The sequence below is a fragment of the Oncorhynchus gorbuscha genome, linkage group LG07, assembly GCF_021184085.1.
Source record: "Oncorhynchus gorbuscha isolate QuinsamMale2020 ecotype Even-year linkage group LG07, OgorEven_v1.0, whole genome shotgun sequence".
Classification (NCBI taxonomy): Eukaryota; Metazoa; Chordata; class Actinopteri; order Salmoniformes; family Salmonidae; genus Oncorhynchus; species Oncorhynchus gorbuscha.
In genome coordinates, this window is record NC_060179.1 from 16,192,153 (window position 1) to 16,210,662 (window position 18,510).

At 48.5% G+C, this 18,510-nt stretch overlaps 1 protein-coding gene across 1 annotated transcript in view; it reads left to right on the forward strand.

Annotated features, from left to right (window-relative positions):
• Nucleotides 1–18,510, forward strand: part of LOC124039539 (coiled-coil domain-containing protein 191-like) — a 42,872-nt gene that overhangs the window by 21,480 nt on the left and 2,882 nt on the right. Inside the window, 6 exon segments of the mRNA XM_046355621.1 lie at nt 2,756–2,847; nt 6,446–6,528; nt 6,740–6,841; nt 8,822–8,965; nt 13,715–13,867; nt 18,148–18,302. Coding sequence (XP_046211577.1) covers nt 2,756–2,847; nt 6,446–6,528; nt 6,740–6,841; nt 8,822–8,965; nt 13,715–13,867; nt 18,148–18,302 — 729 coding nt within the window.

Below are 18,510 nucleotides of genomic sequence, written 5' to 3' on the forward strand. Positions count from 1 at the left end.
AATTGATCACTAACATTTTGAAGCTGAGCCATTTGCGCCTGCTCGTCTTATCTGACTAACATTTAAGTAATTTACATTTAAGTCATTTATCAGACGCTCTTATCCAGAGCGACTTACAAATTGGTGCATTCACCTTATGACATCCAGTGGAACACTTTACAATAGTGCATCTAAATCTTAAGGGGGGGGGGTGAGAGGGATTACTTATCCTATCCTAGGTATTCCTTAAAGAGGTGGGGTTTCAGGTGTCTCCGGAAGGTGGTGATTGACTCCGCTGTCCTGGCGTCGTGAGGGAGTTTGTTTCACCATTGGGGGGCCAGAGCAGCGAACAGTTTTGACTGGGCTGAGCGGGAGCTGTACTAACTCAGTGGTAGGGAGGCGAGCAGGCCAGAGGTGGATGAACGCAGTGCCCTTGTTTGGGTGTAGGGCCTGGAGGTACTGAGGTGCCGTTCCCCTCACAGCCCCGTAGGCAAGCACCATGGTCTTGTAGCGGATGCGAGCTTCAACTGGAAGCAAGTGGAGAGAACGGAGGAGCGGGGTGACGTGAGAGAACTTGGGAAGGTTGAACAGCAGACGGGCTGCGGCGTTCTGGATGAGTTGAAGGGGTTTAATGGCACAGGCAGGGAGCCCAGCCAACAGAGAGTTGCAGTAATCCAGACGGGAGATGACAAGTGCCTGGATTAGGACCTGCGCCGCTTCCTGTGTGAGGCAGGGTCGTACTCTGCGGATGTTGTAGAGCATGAACCTACAGGAACGGGCCACCGCCTTGATGTTGGTTGAGAACGACAGGGTGTTGTCCAGGATCACGCCAAGGTTCTTAGCGCTCTGGGAGGAGGACACAATGGAGTTGTCAACCGTGATGGCGAGATCATGGAACGGGCAGTCCTTCCCCGGGAGGAAGAGCAGCTCCGTCTTGCCGAGGTTCAGCTTGAGGTGGTGATCCGTCATCCACACTGATATGTCTGCCAGACATGCAGAGATGCGATTCGCCACCTGGTTGTCAGAAGGGGGAAAGGAGAAGATTAATTGTGTGTCGTCTGCATAGCAATGATAGGAGAGACCATGTGAGGTTATGACAGAGCCAAGTGACTTGGTGTATAGCGAGAATAGGAGAGGGCCTAGAACAGAGCCCTGGGGGACACCAGTGGTGAGAGCGCGTGGTGAGGAGACAGATTCTCGCCACGCCACCTGGTAGGAGCGACCTGTCAGGTAGGACGCAATCCAAGCGTGGGCCGCGCCGGAGATGCCCAACTCTGAGAGGGTGGAGAGGAGGATCTGATGGTTCACAGTATCGAAGGCAGCCGATAGATCTAGAAGGATGAGAGCAGAGGAGAGAGAGTTAGCTTTAGCAGTGCGGAGCGCCTCCGTGATACAGAGGAGAGCAGTCTCAGTTGAATGACTAGTCTTGAAACCTGACTGATTTGGATCAAGAAGGTCATTCAGAGAGAGATAGCGGGAGAGCTGGCCAAGGACGGCACGTTCAAGAGTTTTGGAGAGAAAAGAAATAAGGGATACTGGTCTGTAATTGTTGACATCGGAGGGATCGAGTGTAGGTTTTTTCAGAAGGGGTGCAACTCTCGCTCTCTTGAAGACGGAAGGGACGTAGCCAGCGGTCAGGGATGAGTTGATGAGCGAGGTGAGGTAAGGGAGAAGGTCTCCGGAAATGGTCTGGAGAAGAGAGGAGGGGATAGGGTCAAGCGGGCAGGTTGTTGGGCGGCCGGCCGTCACAAGACGCGAGATTTCATCTGGAGAGAGAGGGGAGAAAGAGGTCAGAGCACAGGGTAGGGCAGTGTGAGCAGAACCAGCGGTGTCGTTTGACTTAGCAAACGAGGATCGGATGTCGTCGACCTTCTTTTCAAAATGGTTGACGAAGTCATCTGCAGAGAGGGAGGAGGGGGGGAGGAGGAGGAGGATTCCGGAGGGAGGAGAAGGTGGCAAAGAGCTTCCTAGGGTTAGAGGCAGATGCTTGGAATTTAGCGTGGTAGAAAGTGGCTTTAGCAGCAGAGACAGAGGAGGAAAATGTAGAGAGGAGGGAGTGAAAGGATGCCAGGTCCGCAGGGAGGCGAGTTTTCCTCCATTTCCGCTCGTCTGCCCGGAGCCCTGTTCTGTGAGCTCGCAATGAGTCATCGAGCCACGGAGCGGGAGGGGAGGACCGAGCCGGCCTGGAGGATAGGGGACATAGAGAGTCAAAGGATGCAGAGAGGGAGGAGAGGAGGGTTGAGGAGGCAGAATCAGGAGATAGGTTGGAGAAGGTTTGAGCAGAGGGAAGAGATGATAGGATGGAAGAGGAGAGAGTAGCGGGGGAGAGAGAGCGAAGGTTGGGACGGCGCGATACCATCCGAGTAGGGGCAGTGTGGGAGGTGTTGGATGAGAGCGAGAGGGAAAAGGATACAAGGTAGTGGTCGGAGACTTGTTATGACTAAGATCATAACATGGTGTCACAAGTGCTTCAACCTCTTCAAATATACGACAGGAGAGATTATTTCACAAAGTTCAGTGTGATGAAGAGTAGCTTACAGCTCCACTGCTCTCTCATGTCTCATAATTGAGCAGAGCAGCCCAAGCGGAGCCGTTGCTATGGATACTCACTCACTCAGAGCTACCATGAGCAGAGTGGGGATACAGAGCAAGCAGTGTGCAGGGAGCGAGTAGGTGCAGGGCTGGTTGGGTCAGTCTGGTAAATTGGGAATAGAGTAGATCTATATTAGAGAGTGAATATTTAATGTGTGTTTCTGGGTGATATTCTGTGTTTCAGGGCTGGAAGTGTCGCTCGGAGGAACGATGGCCGTTTCTCGGCCTACAGGAAACCAGCTGTCCGTCAGCCCTGTCGTCATCCCACCGTCATGGGTCAGTCAGCACATTCACCTCCATGTTAAGCTCTGAGTAGAGCTAAAACACACACACACACACACACACACACACACACACACACACACACACACACACACACACACACACACACACACACACACACACACAGAGAAATAGTTTCCAGATGGTTGATCACACAATGGTCTATGTTGTCGTGGAGAATAATAGGAAAGAGGATCAAAAGTATTTCATGTCCGTGAGTGGGATGTATAGAGCCGTAGATGTATAGAGCCGTAGATGTATAGAGCCGTAGATGTATAGAGCCGTAGCTAGCGTACTTGGAGGAATAAAGAGTCTCTGTTACTCTGTTTGGCTGAAGTTTCCTATACATAGGAATAGAAGGGCCGTGGCGAGAGCAGGGGCAAGGCCTGTAGATACTCTCTTTCTCTCTCTCACACACACACACACACACACACACACACACACTGTCTCTTGCTCTGTCAAACACACATTCTCCTTTGGAACAATACACCACAAATGTACAGTGCATTCGGAAAGTATTCAAACCCCTTGACTTTCCCCATATTTTATTACGTTACAGCCTTATTCTAAAATGTATTAAATTGTTTATTCCCCCCTCACTCTACACACAATGCCCCATAATGAAAAACCAAAAACAGGGTTTTAGACATTTTTGCATATTTCTTAAAAATACAAAACTGTACCAGTCAAAAGTTGAGACACACCTACTTATTCCAGGGTTTTTCTTTATTTTTTCTTTATTGTAGAATAGTGACAACATCATATCTATGAAATAACACACATGGAATCACGTAGTAAACAAATCTAAATATATTTTACATTTGAGATTCTTCAAAGTAGCCACCCTTTGCCTTGATGACAGCTTTGTACTCCTGGCATTCTCTCAACCAGCTTCATTTGGAATGCTTTTCCAACCGTCTTGAAGGATCTAAAATATTACTACATGATTCCATGTGTTAATTCATAGCATTGATGTCTTCACTATTATTCTACAATGTAGGAAAAACCCTTGAATGAATAGGTGTGTCCAAACTTTTCACTGATACTGTAAGTATTCAGACCCTTTACTCAGTACTTTGTTGAAGCACCTTTGGCAGCGATTTCAGTCTCGAGCCTTCTTTGGTATGATGCTATAAGCTTGGCATACCTGTGTTTGGGGAGTTTCTCCATACCTCTCTGCAGATAATCTCAAGCTCTGTCAGGTTGGACAGGGAGCGTCACTGCTAAGCTATTTTCAGGTTTCTCTAGAGATGTTTGATCGGGTTCAAGTCCAGGCCACTCAAGGACATTCAGAGACTTGTCCCGAAGCCACTCCTGCGTTGTCTTGGCTGTGTGCTTAGGGTTGTTGGCCTGTTAAAAGACGAACCTTTGCCCCAGTCTGAGGTCCCGAGCGATCTGGAGCAGGTTTTCATCAAGGATCTCTTTGTACCTTTCCCTCGAACCTGACTAGTCTTCCTGTCGCTGAAAAACATCCCCACAGTATGAAGCTGCCACCACCATGCTTCACCATAGGGATGGTGCCAGGTTTCCTCTAGATGTGACGCATGTCATTTAGGCCAAATAGTTCAATCTTGGTTTCATCAGACCAGAGAATCTTGTTTCTCATGGTCTGATAGTCTTTAGGTGCTTTTTGGCAAACTCCAAGCGGGCTGTCATGTGCTTTTAACTGAGGAGTGGCTTCCGTCTGGCCACTCTACAATAAAGGCCTGATTGGTGGAGTGCTGCAGAAATAGTTGTCATTCTGGACAGTTCTCCCATCTCCACAAAGGAACTCTGTAGGTCTGTCAGAGTGACCAACGGGTTCTTGGTCACCTCCCTGACCAAGGCCCTTCTCCCCTGAATGCTCAGTTTGGCCGGGGGGCCAGCTCTAGGAAGAGTCTTGCTGTTTCCAAACTTCTTCCATTTAAGAATGAGGGAGGCCGGTGTGTTCTTGGGGACCTTCAATGCTGCAGAAATGTTTTGGTATCCTTCCCCAATCTGTGCCTCGACACAATCCTGTCTCGGAGCTCTACGGGCAATTCCTTCAACCTCATGGCTAGGTTTTTTCTCTGACATCCACTGTCAACTGTGTGGCCTTATATAGACAGGTGTGTGCCTTTCCATTTAATTTACCACAGGTGGACTCCAATTAATTTGTAGAAACATCTCAAGGATGATCAATGGTGTCACACCCTGACCGTAGTTATCTATGTTTTATGTATTATTTTGGTCAGGTCAGGGTGTGACGAGGGTGGTTGTGTTTTTTGTCTTATCTAGGGGTTTTTCTATATCTATGGGGTTTTTGTATGTCTACGGTAGGTATTTGTAGGTCTATGGTGGCCTGAATTGGTTCCCAATCAGAGACAGCTGTTTATCGTTGTCTCTGATTGGTGATCCTAGTTATGTTGCCACTTTCCATTTTGGTTTGGTGGGTTATTGTCAATGTGTAGTTGCCTGTCAGCACTGGTGTTATATAGCTTCACGTTCGTTTTGTTTCTTTGTTAGTTTGTTTAGTGTTTATTCCTTAACTAAAAGAAGAATGTATGCTTATCACGCTGCGCCTTGGTCTCATCAATATGACGAACGTGACAGAATAATAAGGACCAAGCAGCGTGTGAATGAGGAGCGGACATCCTGGGCCCGGGAGAAAGATGACTGGAGGACATCCTGGACCTGGGAGAAAGATGAGTGGAGGACATCCTGGACCCGGGAGAAAGATGAGTGGAGGACATCCTGGGCCCGGGAGAAAGATGAGTGGAGGACATCCTGGGCCCGGGAGAAAGATGAGTGGAGGACATCCTGGACCTGGGAGAAAGATGAGTGGAGGACATCTTGGACCTGGGAGAAAGATGAGTGGAGGACATCCTGGGCCTGGGAGAAAGATGAGTGGAGGACATCCTGGACCTGGGAGAAAGATGAGTGGAGGACATCCTGGACCTGGGAGAAAGATGAGTGGAGGACATCCTGGACCTGGGAGGAGGTAATGGCAGAGGACAAGACCCTGCCATGGTAGCAGGTGGCGATAGCACAGGAGGAAAGGCGACGATACGAGGAGTCAAGGCGACCACAGAGGGGGGGGCACTTGGAGCAGTCGGCGGAGCCGAGGAGTAAACCAGAGCCAGTCTGGGGGAGGAGGAGGATTCGGAGAAAATGGAAAGGAGGAGGAGGAGGAACAAATGGAAACAGGATGCACCTGAGCTCAATTTCGAGTTTCATTGCAAAGTGTCTGACTACTTATATAAATAATGTATCTGTTTTTTATTTTTAATACATTTGCAGACATTTCTAAAAACTTGTTTTCGCTTTGTCATTATGGGGTACCATGTGTAGATTATGGGAAAAATAATTTAACCAATAAGCCGTAACAAAATGTGCAAAAAGTCATGGGGTCTGAATACTTTCCGAATGCACTGTATGTACATTAGAAAAAGGTGCTATCTAGAACCAAAAAGGGTTCTTCGGCTGTCCCCATAGGAGAACCCTTTGAAGAACCCCTTTTGGTTTCAGGTAGGACCCTTTCCAAAGAGTGTTCTACAGGAAATGGAACCCAAAATAGTTCTACCTGGAACCAAAAAGGTTATCCTATTGGTCTCTCTCTCTCTCCCCTTCTCAGCCATGGAGGAACGTGCTCGTCAGCGAGCGGAGCGCAGGAGGGAGGTGGAGGAGCTGAAGAGAAAGAAGGAGGAGGAGAGGCTGGTGAGAATGTTCAGGCCAGTGGGGGATATGGAATAGTTTGGTGTTGTTCAGATAGGTCAATAGAGGCTGGGAATTAGAGAGGCTATTGAAGTATATATAAAGTTATTGGGGACAATGAACCTCTTTGCAGGAGAGTGTGTGTGCAGTCCACTGGAGAGAGTCTGGGGAAGTGTGCTAGGAAGCATTACATTAAACTTTCTTCTCTTCTCAGGCCCAGCTGAAAACAGCAGTGAAGGAGAGGCAGAGGGAGGAGGAGGATGAGAAACGTAGAGCAGTGGAAAGGAGGAAGGAGGAGAAGAGACAAGAGAGAGAGGTGACGCAATGTTTACAGTGGAACTGTACTGGGGACAACTTTCAAGTTGAAAGGCGTATTTGAAAAAAAGCTTCCACTTCCACTGAGAGTGTATTTAGGACTTTAGATCCAAGATCAGCACGCCTACTCTGTGACGCTGGATACATACGGACCCAGATATTATGTATTGCAATCACAGGGACAGAAACACATACTGAAATATAAATGCAACATCTAAAGGGTTGGTCCCATGTTTCATGAGCTGAAATAAAAGGTCCCAAAAAGCTTTTCTCTAAAATGTTGTGTTCATGTCCCTGTTAGTGAGCATTTCTCCTTTGCCAAGATAATTCATCCACCTAACAGGTGTGGCATATCAAGAAGCTGGCTATACAGCATAATCATTACAAAGGTGCACCTTGTGCTGGGGACAATAAATGGCCACTTTAAAATGTGCAGTTTTGTCCCACAATGCCAGAGATGTCTCAAGTTTTGAGAGAGCGTGCAATTGGCATGCTGACTGCAGGAAGGTCTACCAGAGCTGTTGCCAGATAATTGAATGTTCATTTCTCTACCATAAGCTGCCTCCAACATCGTTTTAGAGAATTTGGCAGTACGGCCTCACAACCACAGACCACGTGTAACCACTCCAGCCCAGGACCTCCACATCCAGCTTCTTCATTTGCGGGATCGTCTGGTAGCAGCCACCCAGACAGCTGATGAAACTGAGGAGTATTTCTGTCTGTAGTAAAACCCTTTTGTGGGGAAAACCTCATTCTGATTGGCTGGGCCTGGCTCCCCAATGGGTGGGCCTGGTTTGCCTAGTCATGTAAAATCCAAAGATAAGGGCCTAATGAATTAATTTCAATTGACTGATTTCCTTAAATGAACTCTAACTCACTAAAATCATAGAAATGTTTGCATTTTATATTTTTGTTCAGTATATATACACATAGATGTCATTAACACGTATGCAATACATAATAATAACATAATATAACGTTAAACTTAAACGTCTGTCCCTTTTAATAGCTGGGCAACGGCACACATTTGAGCAAATAAACACTGAGTCTTCATTTTATTATTTTTTATTTTAAATTAATTGTTTACGAGGATACCATGAATTGTTTGAGGTTTAATGTTTGATTTGTTATATTAAATAATTTAGCAATGACTTGAGAGAAGAGAATCCTCAGTTTTTAAATCACCAGTAACTGCTAGCCATTGGCTGCTAACAGCTGAGAACTGCCAAGCACAAAAACAGTCCATTTAGGGAGGACAGACCCACAGAAATCATCCAATTGCCCTCTAGTGGTGAAAGTAATATCTGTCAAATGCAATCAGATGAGAATAATTATTCTGTCAAGGAAAATGACATTTTTTCCCCCGAAACAAAGCCATAAAAGACAAAAGAAATGTGACAGTAACCACATTTCCATCCAGTCTTTATGCAAGTCATAACATACATTTATAATAAAAATCACAACAGCTGTGATGAAACAGGACGCTTCAGTACAATGTTGTAAATGCAGACAGAAGACCAGAGTAGGCACATTTGCTATTTAGCGTAACAGTTTTTGTGACAACTATCGCTAGAGTTGAAAATGCAATGGAAACACATTGAACATTCAATTTTTATTCCCTTAGATCTGTAGTGATGTTTTGATGGTAGCTGTTCAAAGCATTGATGCAATGGTTGGTCAATGTCATGTGTGATAATGTTGGCCTTACATCACACTGACACAGCTTGATGGTCAGATCTAACTAGACATTTAGAAGCTCTTGAAAATGGTTCCTAGTTCTGATACTAGCAGCTTAATCACATTTATAAAACAGAACCATGTGTACATAAAGCAGCTACACATTAACACAGTAAGTACCTGTGTGTGTGTGAATGTGTCTCTGTCTGACTGTGTGTCTGTCTGACTGTGTCTGACTGTGTGTCTGTGTGTCTGACTGATTGTGTGTGTGTGTGTGTGCCTGACTGACTGTGTGTGTATTCAGAGGGAGCAGGAGAAACAGTGGAGGTTGGAGCGAGACCAGCAGCTCCAGACCCAGGCCCAGCAACACTACCACAGAACTCTTGTACTACGGCGAGGCCTGGAGCCATGGAAACGCCTAGTCGCCCAGAGCCAAGCCAACACTCAGGTAATCACTGGCACTGTCGGCCTCGACCAATCAACTGGCCCCATGCAGGGTCTGCACAGAGAGACTCAACACACACTCACACACTCTCCCCTAGAGTCACATAGCTCAGGACAGCCAATCAAACACGGCAGACACCATATTGTATTCGCTTATGGGAGTCCATCGTATCCGATGATGACTTCCATTTCAGAGTTAACAGTGAATTCTTTGGTGGCTGTAGAGTCCAATCTGAGATCCACACACTTCATTGCAGTTGGGGCATGTGCAGTCTGTGTTGGTGGGGACAGGCATGGTAGTATGTCTCAGTCTGTGTTGGTGGGGACAGGCATGGTAGTATGTCTGTCTGTATGTCTCATTCTGTGTTGGTGGGGACAGGCATGGTAGTATGTCTCAGTCTGTGTTGGTGGGGACAGGCATGGCTGTATGTCTCATTCTGTGTTGGTGGGGACAGGCATGGCTGTATGTCTCAGTCTGTATGTCTCATTCTGTGTTGGTGGGGACAGGCATGGCTGTATGTCTCAGTCTGTATGTCTCATTCTGTGTTGGTGGGGACAGGCATGGTAGTATGTCTCAGTCTGTGTTGGTGGGGACAGGCATGGTAGTATGTCTGTCTGTATGTCTCATTCTGTGTTGGTGGGGACAGGCATGGTAGTATGTCTCAGTCTGTGTTGGTGGGGACAGGCATGGCTGTATGTCTCATTCTGTGTTGGTGGGGACAGGCATGGCTGTATGTCTCAGTCTGTATGTCTCATTCTGTGTTGGTGGGGACAGGCATGGTAGTATGTCTGTCTGTATGTCTCATTCTGTGTTGGTGGGGACAGGCATGGTAGTATGTCTCAGTCTGTATGTCTCATTCTGTGTTGGTGGGGACAGGCATGGTAGTATGTCTCATTCTGTGTTGGTGGGGACAGGCATGGTAGTATGTCTCAGTCTGTGTGTCTCGGTCTGTGTGTCTCAGTCTGTGTTGGTGGCGACAGGCATGGTAGTATGTCTCAGTCTGTATGTCTGTTGGTGGGGACAAGCATGGCTGTATGTCTGTTGGTGGGGACAGGCATGGCTGTATGTCTGTTGGTGGGGACAGGCATGGCTGTATGTCTGTTGGTGGGGACAGGCATGGCTGTATGTCTGTTGGTGGGGACAGGCATGGCTGTATGTCTGTTGGTGGGGACAGGCATGGTAGTATGTCTGTTGGTGGGGACAGGCATAGGCATAGCTGTATGTCTCAGTCTATGTCTGTTGGTGGGGACAGGCATGGCTGTATGTCTCAGTCTGTATGTCTGTGTTGGCGGGAACAGGCATGGTAGTATGTCTGTTGGTGGGGACAGGCATGGTAGTATGTCAGTCTGTATGTGTGTTGGTGGGGACAGGCATGGCTGTATGTCTCAGTCTGTGTTGGTGGGAACAGGCATGGCTGTATGTCTCAGTCTGTGTTGGTGGGGACAGGCATGGCTGTATGTCTCAGTCTGTGTTGGTGGGGACAGGCATGGCTGTATGTCTCAGTCTGTGTTGGTGGGGACAGGCATGGCTGTATGTCTCAGTCTGTGTTGGCGGGAACAGGCATGGCTGTATGTCTGTGTTGGTGGGGACAGGCATGGCTGTATGTCTGTGTTGGTGGGGACAGGCATGGCTGTATGTCTCAGTCTGTGTTGGCGGGAACAGGCATGGTAGTAGGTCTAAGTCTGTAGGTCTCAGTCTGTGGGGACATGCATGGCTGTATGTTGTTCTTGAGCTGCTAACACCTCTTGGAAGGTTGGCAAATGGTTGAGGTTTTGAAATGGGTGGATGGATGGACAGGCAGTTCTTCCAGGATGGAGTGGTCTGTTGGAGAGCGCTGGTTAAGTAGTGCTTCAAAATGGTCAGCCGAACCTCAACAGGATCTGATTTTGGTCCTTCAAGAGAGTCAGACCATGTCTTCAGGGGGTGATGGAGCAACTTCTAGGACCATTGATAGCTTTAGTGGAGATGTAGAGATTGTGCCTTTTTCGTCCACCCTTTGTTCTGCAGAGCACACGAGTGTTTGCACTTCCTTGCGTGATGGTCTCCATTGCTGGCGAAGGGCTGTTGAGTAGCCCTGTGCGCATATTGTCCAGTAAGATTGTGATGGTGTCCGAGTTCTCATCGAACCAGTCCTGATGTTTCCTACCTCTGTGGCCAATGGAGTGGGCCGCTGCCTGATAGAGCACTGAGCTGACAGCTGCCCAGTTCTGGTCCATGGGGACCTCTGAACTCAGAAGAGGCTCAGTCTCCCTCAGCCTTTCAGCTCAGAAGAGGGCCTTACAGGTGGCGCAGTGGTTAAGGGCACTGCCAGCTGTGCCACCAGACCCTGGGTTCACGCCCAGGCTCTGTCGCAACCGGCCGCGACCGGGAGGTCCGTGGGACGATGCACAATTGGCCTAGCGTCGTCCGGGTTAGGGAGGGCTTGGACGGTAGGGATATCCTTGTCTCATCGCACACCAGCAACTCCTGTGGCGGGCCGGGCGCAGTGCACGGTAACCAAGGTTGCCAGGTGCACGGTGTTTCCTCCGACACATTGGTGCGGGTTGGATGCGCGCTGTGTTTAGAAGCAGTTTGGCTTGGTGCTGGGTTGTGTATCGGAGGACGCATGACTTTCAACCTTCGTCTCTCCCGCGATGAGACAATTTAGTAGCAATAAAAACCAACAACAATTGGATACCACAAAATTGGGGAGAAAAGGGGATAAAATAAAAATACACACATGTATTCACAGCTACACTCAAATACACACATGTATTCACAGCTACACTCAAATACACACATGTATTCACAGCTACACTCAAATACACACATGTATTCACAGCTACACTCAAATACACACATGTATTCACAGCTACACTCAAATACACACATGTATTCACAGCTACACTCAAATACACAAACAGACATAGACTATTTATCTAAACAACTACAGGTTTTAAATGTGTGATTCAGATACCAACAAACCCTCCCATAATTCCAATGGAAATATGGCACACACACACAACATCTTAAACCAAATGCACATACACCCTAATCACAGACATCACGCTCAGAGCTGGAATTATGTTTACAGTATTCTGTTTATGAGCACCTGCTTGACTACCTGTTTGTTAGAACCAGTAGGACAAATTGAACTGGCAGAGAGATGGAAAGATGCTAGAGGAGAGGGGTACAGGAAGAGAGAGAGAGGCTAGAGGAGAGGGGTACAGGAAGAGAGAGAGAGGCTAGAGGAGAGGGGTACAGGAAGAGAGAGAGAGAGGCTAGAGGAGAGGGGTACAGGAAGAGAGAGAGAGAGGCTAGAGGAGAGGGGTACAGGAAGAGAGAGAGAGAGGCTAGAGGAGAGGGGTACAGGAAGAGAGAGAGAGAGGCTAGAGGAGAGGGGTACAGGAAAGAGAGAGAGAGGCTAGAGGAGAGGGGTACAGGAAGAGAGAGAGAGAGGCTAGAGGAGAGGGGTACAGGAAGAGAGAGAGAGAGGCTAGAGGAGAGGGGTACAGGAAGAGAGAGAGAGGCTAGAGGAGAGGGGTACAGGAAGAGAGAGAGAGGCTAGAGGAGAGGGGTACAGGAAGAGAGAGAGAGGCTAGAGGAGAGGGGTACAGGAAGAGAGAGAGAGGCTAGAGGAGAGGGGTACAGGAAGAGAGAGAGAGGAGGAGGGGGTACAGGAAGAGAGAGAGTCTAGATGAGAGGGGTACAGGAAGAGAGAGGCTAGAAGAGAGGGGTACAGGAAGAGAGAGGCTAGAAGAGAGGGGTGCAGGAAGAGAGAGGCTAGAAGAGAGGGGTGCAGGAAGAGAGGCTAGAAGAGAGGGGTGCAGGAAGAGAGGCTAGAAGAGAGGGGTACAGGAAGAGTGAGGCTAGAAGAGAGGGGTACATGAAGAGTGAGGCTAGAAGAGGGGTACAGGAAGAGAGAGAGGCTAGAGGAGAGGGGTACAGGAAGAGAGAGGCTGGAAGAGAGGGGTACAGGAAGAGCGAGAGGCTAGAAGAGAGGGGTACAGGAAGAGAGAGAGGCTAGAAGAGAGGGGTACAGGAAGAGAGAGGCTAGAAGAGAGGGGTACAGGAAGATCGAGAGGCTAGAAGAGAGGGGTACAGGAAGAGCGAGGCTAGAAGAGAGGGGTACAGGAAGAGAGAGAGGCTAGAGGAGAGGGGTACAGGAAGAGAGATGCTAGAGGAGAGGGGTACAGGAAGAGAGTGAGAAGAGGGGTTGGAGGAGAAGAATGATTGATGTTCAAGTGACATTAAGATGGATGGTGTAACATCTCAGCTGTACAGGAGATTGGTGGCACCTTAATTGGGGAGGACAGGCTCATGGTAATGGCTGGAGCGGAATAGGTGGAATGGTATTAAACAGTTTACATGTGCTTGGTGCCATTCCATTCACTCCCTTCTGGCCATTATTATGAGATGTCATCCCCTCAGCAGAGTCCTGTGCTCAGCAACATGTTCACTTCCAATTTACTGTATACAATCTTGAGCAGCTGAACAGCTCATTCCATGTTCTATTCTGCTACTGGTTTACCTCGACTTTACCTCGACTCCCAACAACTCTATTCTCTTTATTTACCTGTGGTCAAAGTCCTATCTTCTTTAAAGACCATGAGTTGGAAATAAATGTCAAATTGTACTGTCAATTTCTCAATATATGTTCACCATGTCCGCCTCAATGGCATGCAGGTTCCTTATCCTTTTGTACCATGCCATTGTTTGTTACCTGTGAATAGGTGTGCATGCATACGCAGTATTCTTTTCATTCCCTTCCAGCTGGCCAGGGCTCATCACAGGCAGTCTCTCCTGAGACGGTGCACGCTGTCCTGGCAGCAGGTAGCAGGCGAGTCCCTGGCTCAGAAATGGGCCTCTGCTGACCAACTGCATCAACACATCCTGCTACGGAGGAGCCTGGTCAACTGGAAAAGGGTGAGTGTATGAACACCACACACACAAACGCACATCATTTAGCAGACGTGCTTGTCCAGAGCGACTTACAGTGAGTGCATTCATCTTAAGTAGCTAGGTCGGAAACCCACATTTCAGTCATTGTAAGTAAATGTTTCCTCAATAACGTAGCTATCAACAAAGTCAGAACTAGTAAGGGGGAAGAGAGTCAAGTGTCTTGGGTGGGTTTTCAGGGGGGTGCAGTGGGATTATTTAAGATACTCTTTGAGAGGTAGCGTTTCAGATGTTTTATGAAGATGGGCAGGGACTCTGCTGTCCTAGATTCATGGGGAAGCTGGTTCCATCATTGGGGTGTCAGGAGAGAGAAGAACTTGGACTGGGCTGAGCGGGAGCTGCCCTCCCGTAGGGGTGGGAGGGCTAAGAGACCTGAGGTGACAGAACGGAGTACTCGGGTTGGGGTGTAGGGTTTGACCATAGCCTGAAGGTCGGAAGGTGCAGTTCCTCTTGCTGTTCCGCAGGTAAGCACCATGGTCTTGTAGTGGATGCAAGCTTCAACTGGAAGTCAGTGGAGTGTGAGGAGGAGCGGGCTGACATGAGAGAACTTGGGAAGGTTGAACACCAGGTGTGCTGCAGCGTTTTGCAGGGGTTTAATGGCACAAGTGGGGAGCCCAGCCAACAGCGAGTTGCAGTAGTCCAGATGGGAGATGACAAGTGCCTGGATAAGGACCTGCACTGCTTCCTGTGTGAGGTAGGGTTGTACTCTACAGATGTTGTAGAGCATGAATCTGTAGGAGCGAGTCACTGCGTTGGTGTTTGCAGAGAACAACAGGGTGTTGTCCAGGGTCAAGCCAAGGTTTTTTGCACTCCAGGAGGGGGACCCTGTAGAGTTGTCAACCATGATGGTGAGGTCATGGAGCAGGCAGGCCTTCCCCGGGAGGAAGAGCAGCTCCGTTGAGTTTGAGGTGATGAGCCGCCATCCATGCAGAGATATCTGCCAGGCACGCAGAGATGTGTGTCAGAAGCAAGGTGGGAAATGAACACCCGCCAAATGTGGGTAGAGTTTGTCATTGGTGGGTAAGAATGTCTATTTCACCAGCCATGTTGGTGGGTGGTTACAGAGAATTTGGGAACCGTTTTTTTTTCCAATCCAAAGCCCACATGTAGAAGTTGGTCCAATTGACCTGAAAGGCTACTAAAGTGTGACTTTTATATTCACACGCTAGGTTGTTCAATGTCAGGTTTGAGTCTGCGACAACTGTCTGCTGCTAGGAAGACGTCGCAGTCTGAGATTTTTTCATCACAGACAAACAAGTGACCAAGTTACCACGGTAATGGCCCATCCCTTAAAGTGGCAGCTGAACGAACATTTGTCTCACCTAATGATTAAGCAATATCCCATTACTTCTTACTAGTAATAAATTTGTTTTAGAAACATTGGCTGGTTGACCAAAAAGTACATTTTAGTGAAGGAGAAAAGTAGTTGAGTGTCATCTGCATAACATTGATAGGAGATACAATGTGAGGATATGACGGAGCCTAGTGACTTGGTGTAGAGAGAAGAGGAGAGTGTCTAGAACCGAGCCCTGGGGGACACCAGTAGTGGGAGTGTGGTGCAGACACAGATCCTCTCCACGTCACCTGGTAGGAACGGTCTGCCGGGTAGGATGCAGAGTCTGAGATGCCCAGTTGTGAGAAGGTGGAGAGGAGGATCTGATGGTTCAGAAGGTCAAAGGCAGCAGATAGATCTAGGAGGATGAAAACAGAGGAGAGAAAGTACGCTTTGGCAGTGCGGATGGCCTCCGTGACACAGAGAAGAGGAGTCTTGGTTGAGAAACCGGTCTTGAAGATCTCCAGAGATGGTCTGGGATGGGGTCGAGCTGGCATGTCGGATGGCCAGACCTCACTAGTCACAGTATTTCATCTGGAGAGAGAGGGGAGAAAGAGGTCAAAGCGTAGGGTAGTTCTGTGTGAGTGGGACCAGTGGACTCAATAGGCTGAGTGAATGATGAGCGGATGTCGTCAACCTTCTTTTCAAAGTGGTCAGCTGCAGAGAGGGAGGAGTAGGGGGTGGACGATTAAGGAGAGAGAAGGTGGATAAGAGTTCCCTAAGGTTAGAGGCAGAAGCTTTACATTTAGAGTGATAGAAAGTGGCTTCAGCAGCAGATACAAAAGAAGAGAAGGTAGAGGGGAGGGGTGTTTCATTAGATCAGTAGGCAAACAGCCTCTAGTATCGATGAGGTCAAGCGTATTGCCTGCCTTATGAGTTTGAGGGGACTGGGAAAGGCTGAGGTCAAAAGAGGCAAGGAAGGGAAAGAAACAGGTGGAAATAAATTAATCGAAGCCAGACGTTGGGAGGTTGAAGTCGCCCAATAAGAGTGGTGAGCCCATTGTCAGGAAATGAGCTTATCAAGGTGTCAAGCTCATTGAGGAATTCTCTAAGGGCACCTGATGGGTGATCGAGTCGGTGGACAAGTGAAGAAATGGACAAGTGAGTGAGTGAGAAAAGAGAAAATCTCCACTTAGGAAAAATGAGTAGCCCTGTGCCATCACCACGACAACCAGACGGTCTCGGACTATGCGAGAACAAGTAGTCAGATGAAGAGAGAGAAGCTGGAGTAGTAGTATTCTCTGGGGTGATCCAGGTCTCTGTCTGGGTCAATAAGGGCAGCATAGACTAAGATGAACACAGCATTCTTGACCGCAGATCAGCAGGTCCAAACCCTGCCGGAGACAAGGAATACCTCATGGGTTGTGTGCGCAGGGTACACTAAATTACAAGGGCTGCAGCCAAGGGATGGGGAGAATCTGTAAAAACCTACAGGGAGAGCAGGCATATTATAACACACAGTTGACAAAGCTACAAAAGAGCAGAATTAACTATTCTGAAAATAACTAGGTAAGATACTCAAGTAAGAGTAGAGCCTTTCTTTCCTTCCTCGAACAACACCGCAGAACAGCATTTTTTAATTGAACCTTTATTTAACTAGGCAAGTCCGTTATGAACAAATTCTTATTTACAATGATAGCCTACCCCGGCCTAACCCGGACGACGCTGGTCCAATTGTATGCCGCGCTATAGGACTCCCAATCATGGCCGGTGGTGATACAGCCTGGATTGTTTTGGCTGCAGTCTTAGTTTTGGCCATGAGACTGCCACTGACATGACCGCCGCTGACAAACCAGGGCCGAGGTGCAGAGGAGAAACCTCTCCCCCTCCAATACAGCGACTGATTACCAAAACAACAGTCACAAATTGCCCTGCCCCTTCATCCTGGTTGATGTGTCAACAATCATCTGCTAGTTATGAGCAGTGAGCAGTTCACACACCAAGTAGGCTCCTGGGGAGAGGCAGCACCTAAAGTAGATGGCCCTAGCTAGCTAGACAACAGATGAAGACAAAAATGAAACCTATCCCTCCTGGAGATATCAGGCGTTCTCTAGCTATACATAGAAGCATACACACGAACTCTCACACAAATAGAGACTGAGGCATACAAATGGCCACTCTGTAATTTTCCCAACATAAATACATTTTAATACTGATCTCAGTTTAATAGCGATGGGGTGGGCAGTCTTTGGTATATCAGTCCCTATTGATATGGACATTCCTGTGTACTGTATCCAGACCTGACCCCTTATCCACCCCTGACCCGTTATCCAGACCTGACCCTTATCTACCCCTGACCCACTATCCAGACCTGACCCGTTATCCACCCCTGACCCACTATCCACCCCTGACCCGTTATCCACCCCTGACCCGTTATCCACCCCTGACCCGTTATCCACCCCTGACCCGTTATCCACCCCTGACCCCTTATCCACCCCTGACCTGTTATCCAGACCTGACCCTTATCTACCCCTGACCCACTATCCAGACCTGACCCGTTATCCACCCCTGACCCACTATCCAGACCTGACCCGTTATCCACGCCTGACCCGTTATCCACCCCTGACCCACTATCCAGACCTGACCCTTATCCACCCCTGACCCGTTATCCACACCTGACCCACTATCCAGACCTGACCCACTATCCAGACCTGACCCACTATCCAGACCTGACCCGTTATCCACGCCTGACCCCTTATCCACGCCTGACCCCTTATCCGTTATCCACCCCTGACCCGTTATCCACGCCTGACCCGTTATCCACGCCTGACCCGTTATCCACGCCTGACCCGTTATCCACGCCTGACCCCTTATCCGTTATCCACCCCTTATCCGTTATCCACTCCTTATCCCTTATCCACCCCTGACCCGTTATCCACGCCTGACCCGTTCTGTTTTACATGTTCTGGCTCAGCTGAAGGATCACTGCATGGTTCTGGAAGGGCGGGCCGAGCGGTTCTGGCGCACGCATACTCTGAAGAGGGCTCTGATTGGACTGCTAGATCACGTGACCCAGGAGAGGATGGCAGATTGGGATCGGGAGCAGCAGGCTCAGGAACACAGTACCAGGTGGGTGTGTTTACCTGGGCCTTTACTGCCTGTACAAATAACACCTGTCCTAGAAACATGACACCTGTCCTAGAAACATGACACCTGTCCTAGAAACATGACACGTGTCCTAGAAACATGACACCTGTCCTAGAAACATGACACCTGTCCTAGAAACATGACACGTGTCCTAGCCACCTGATCCTACTGTGTAAGATGCAGACATGCT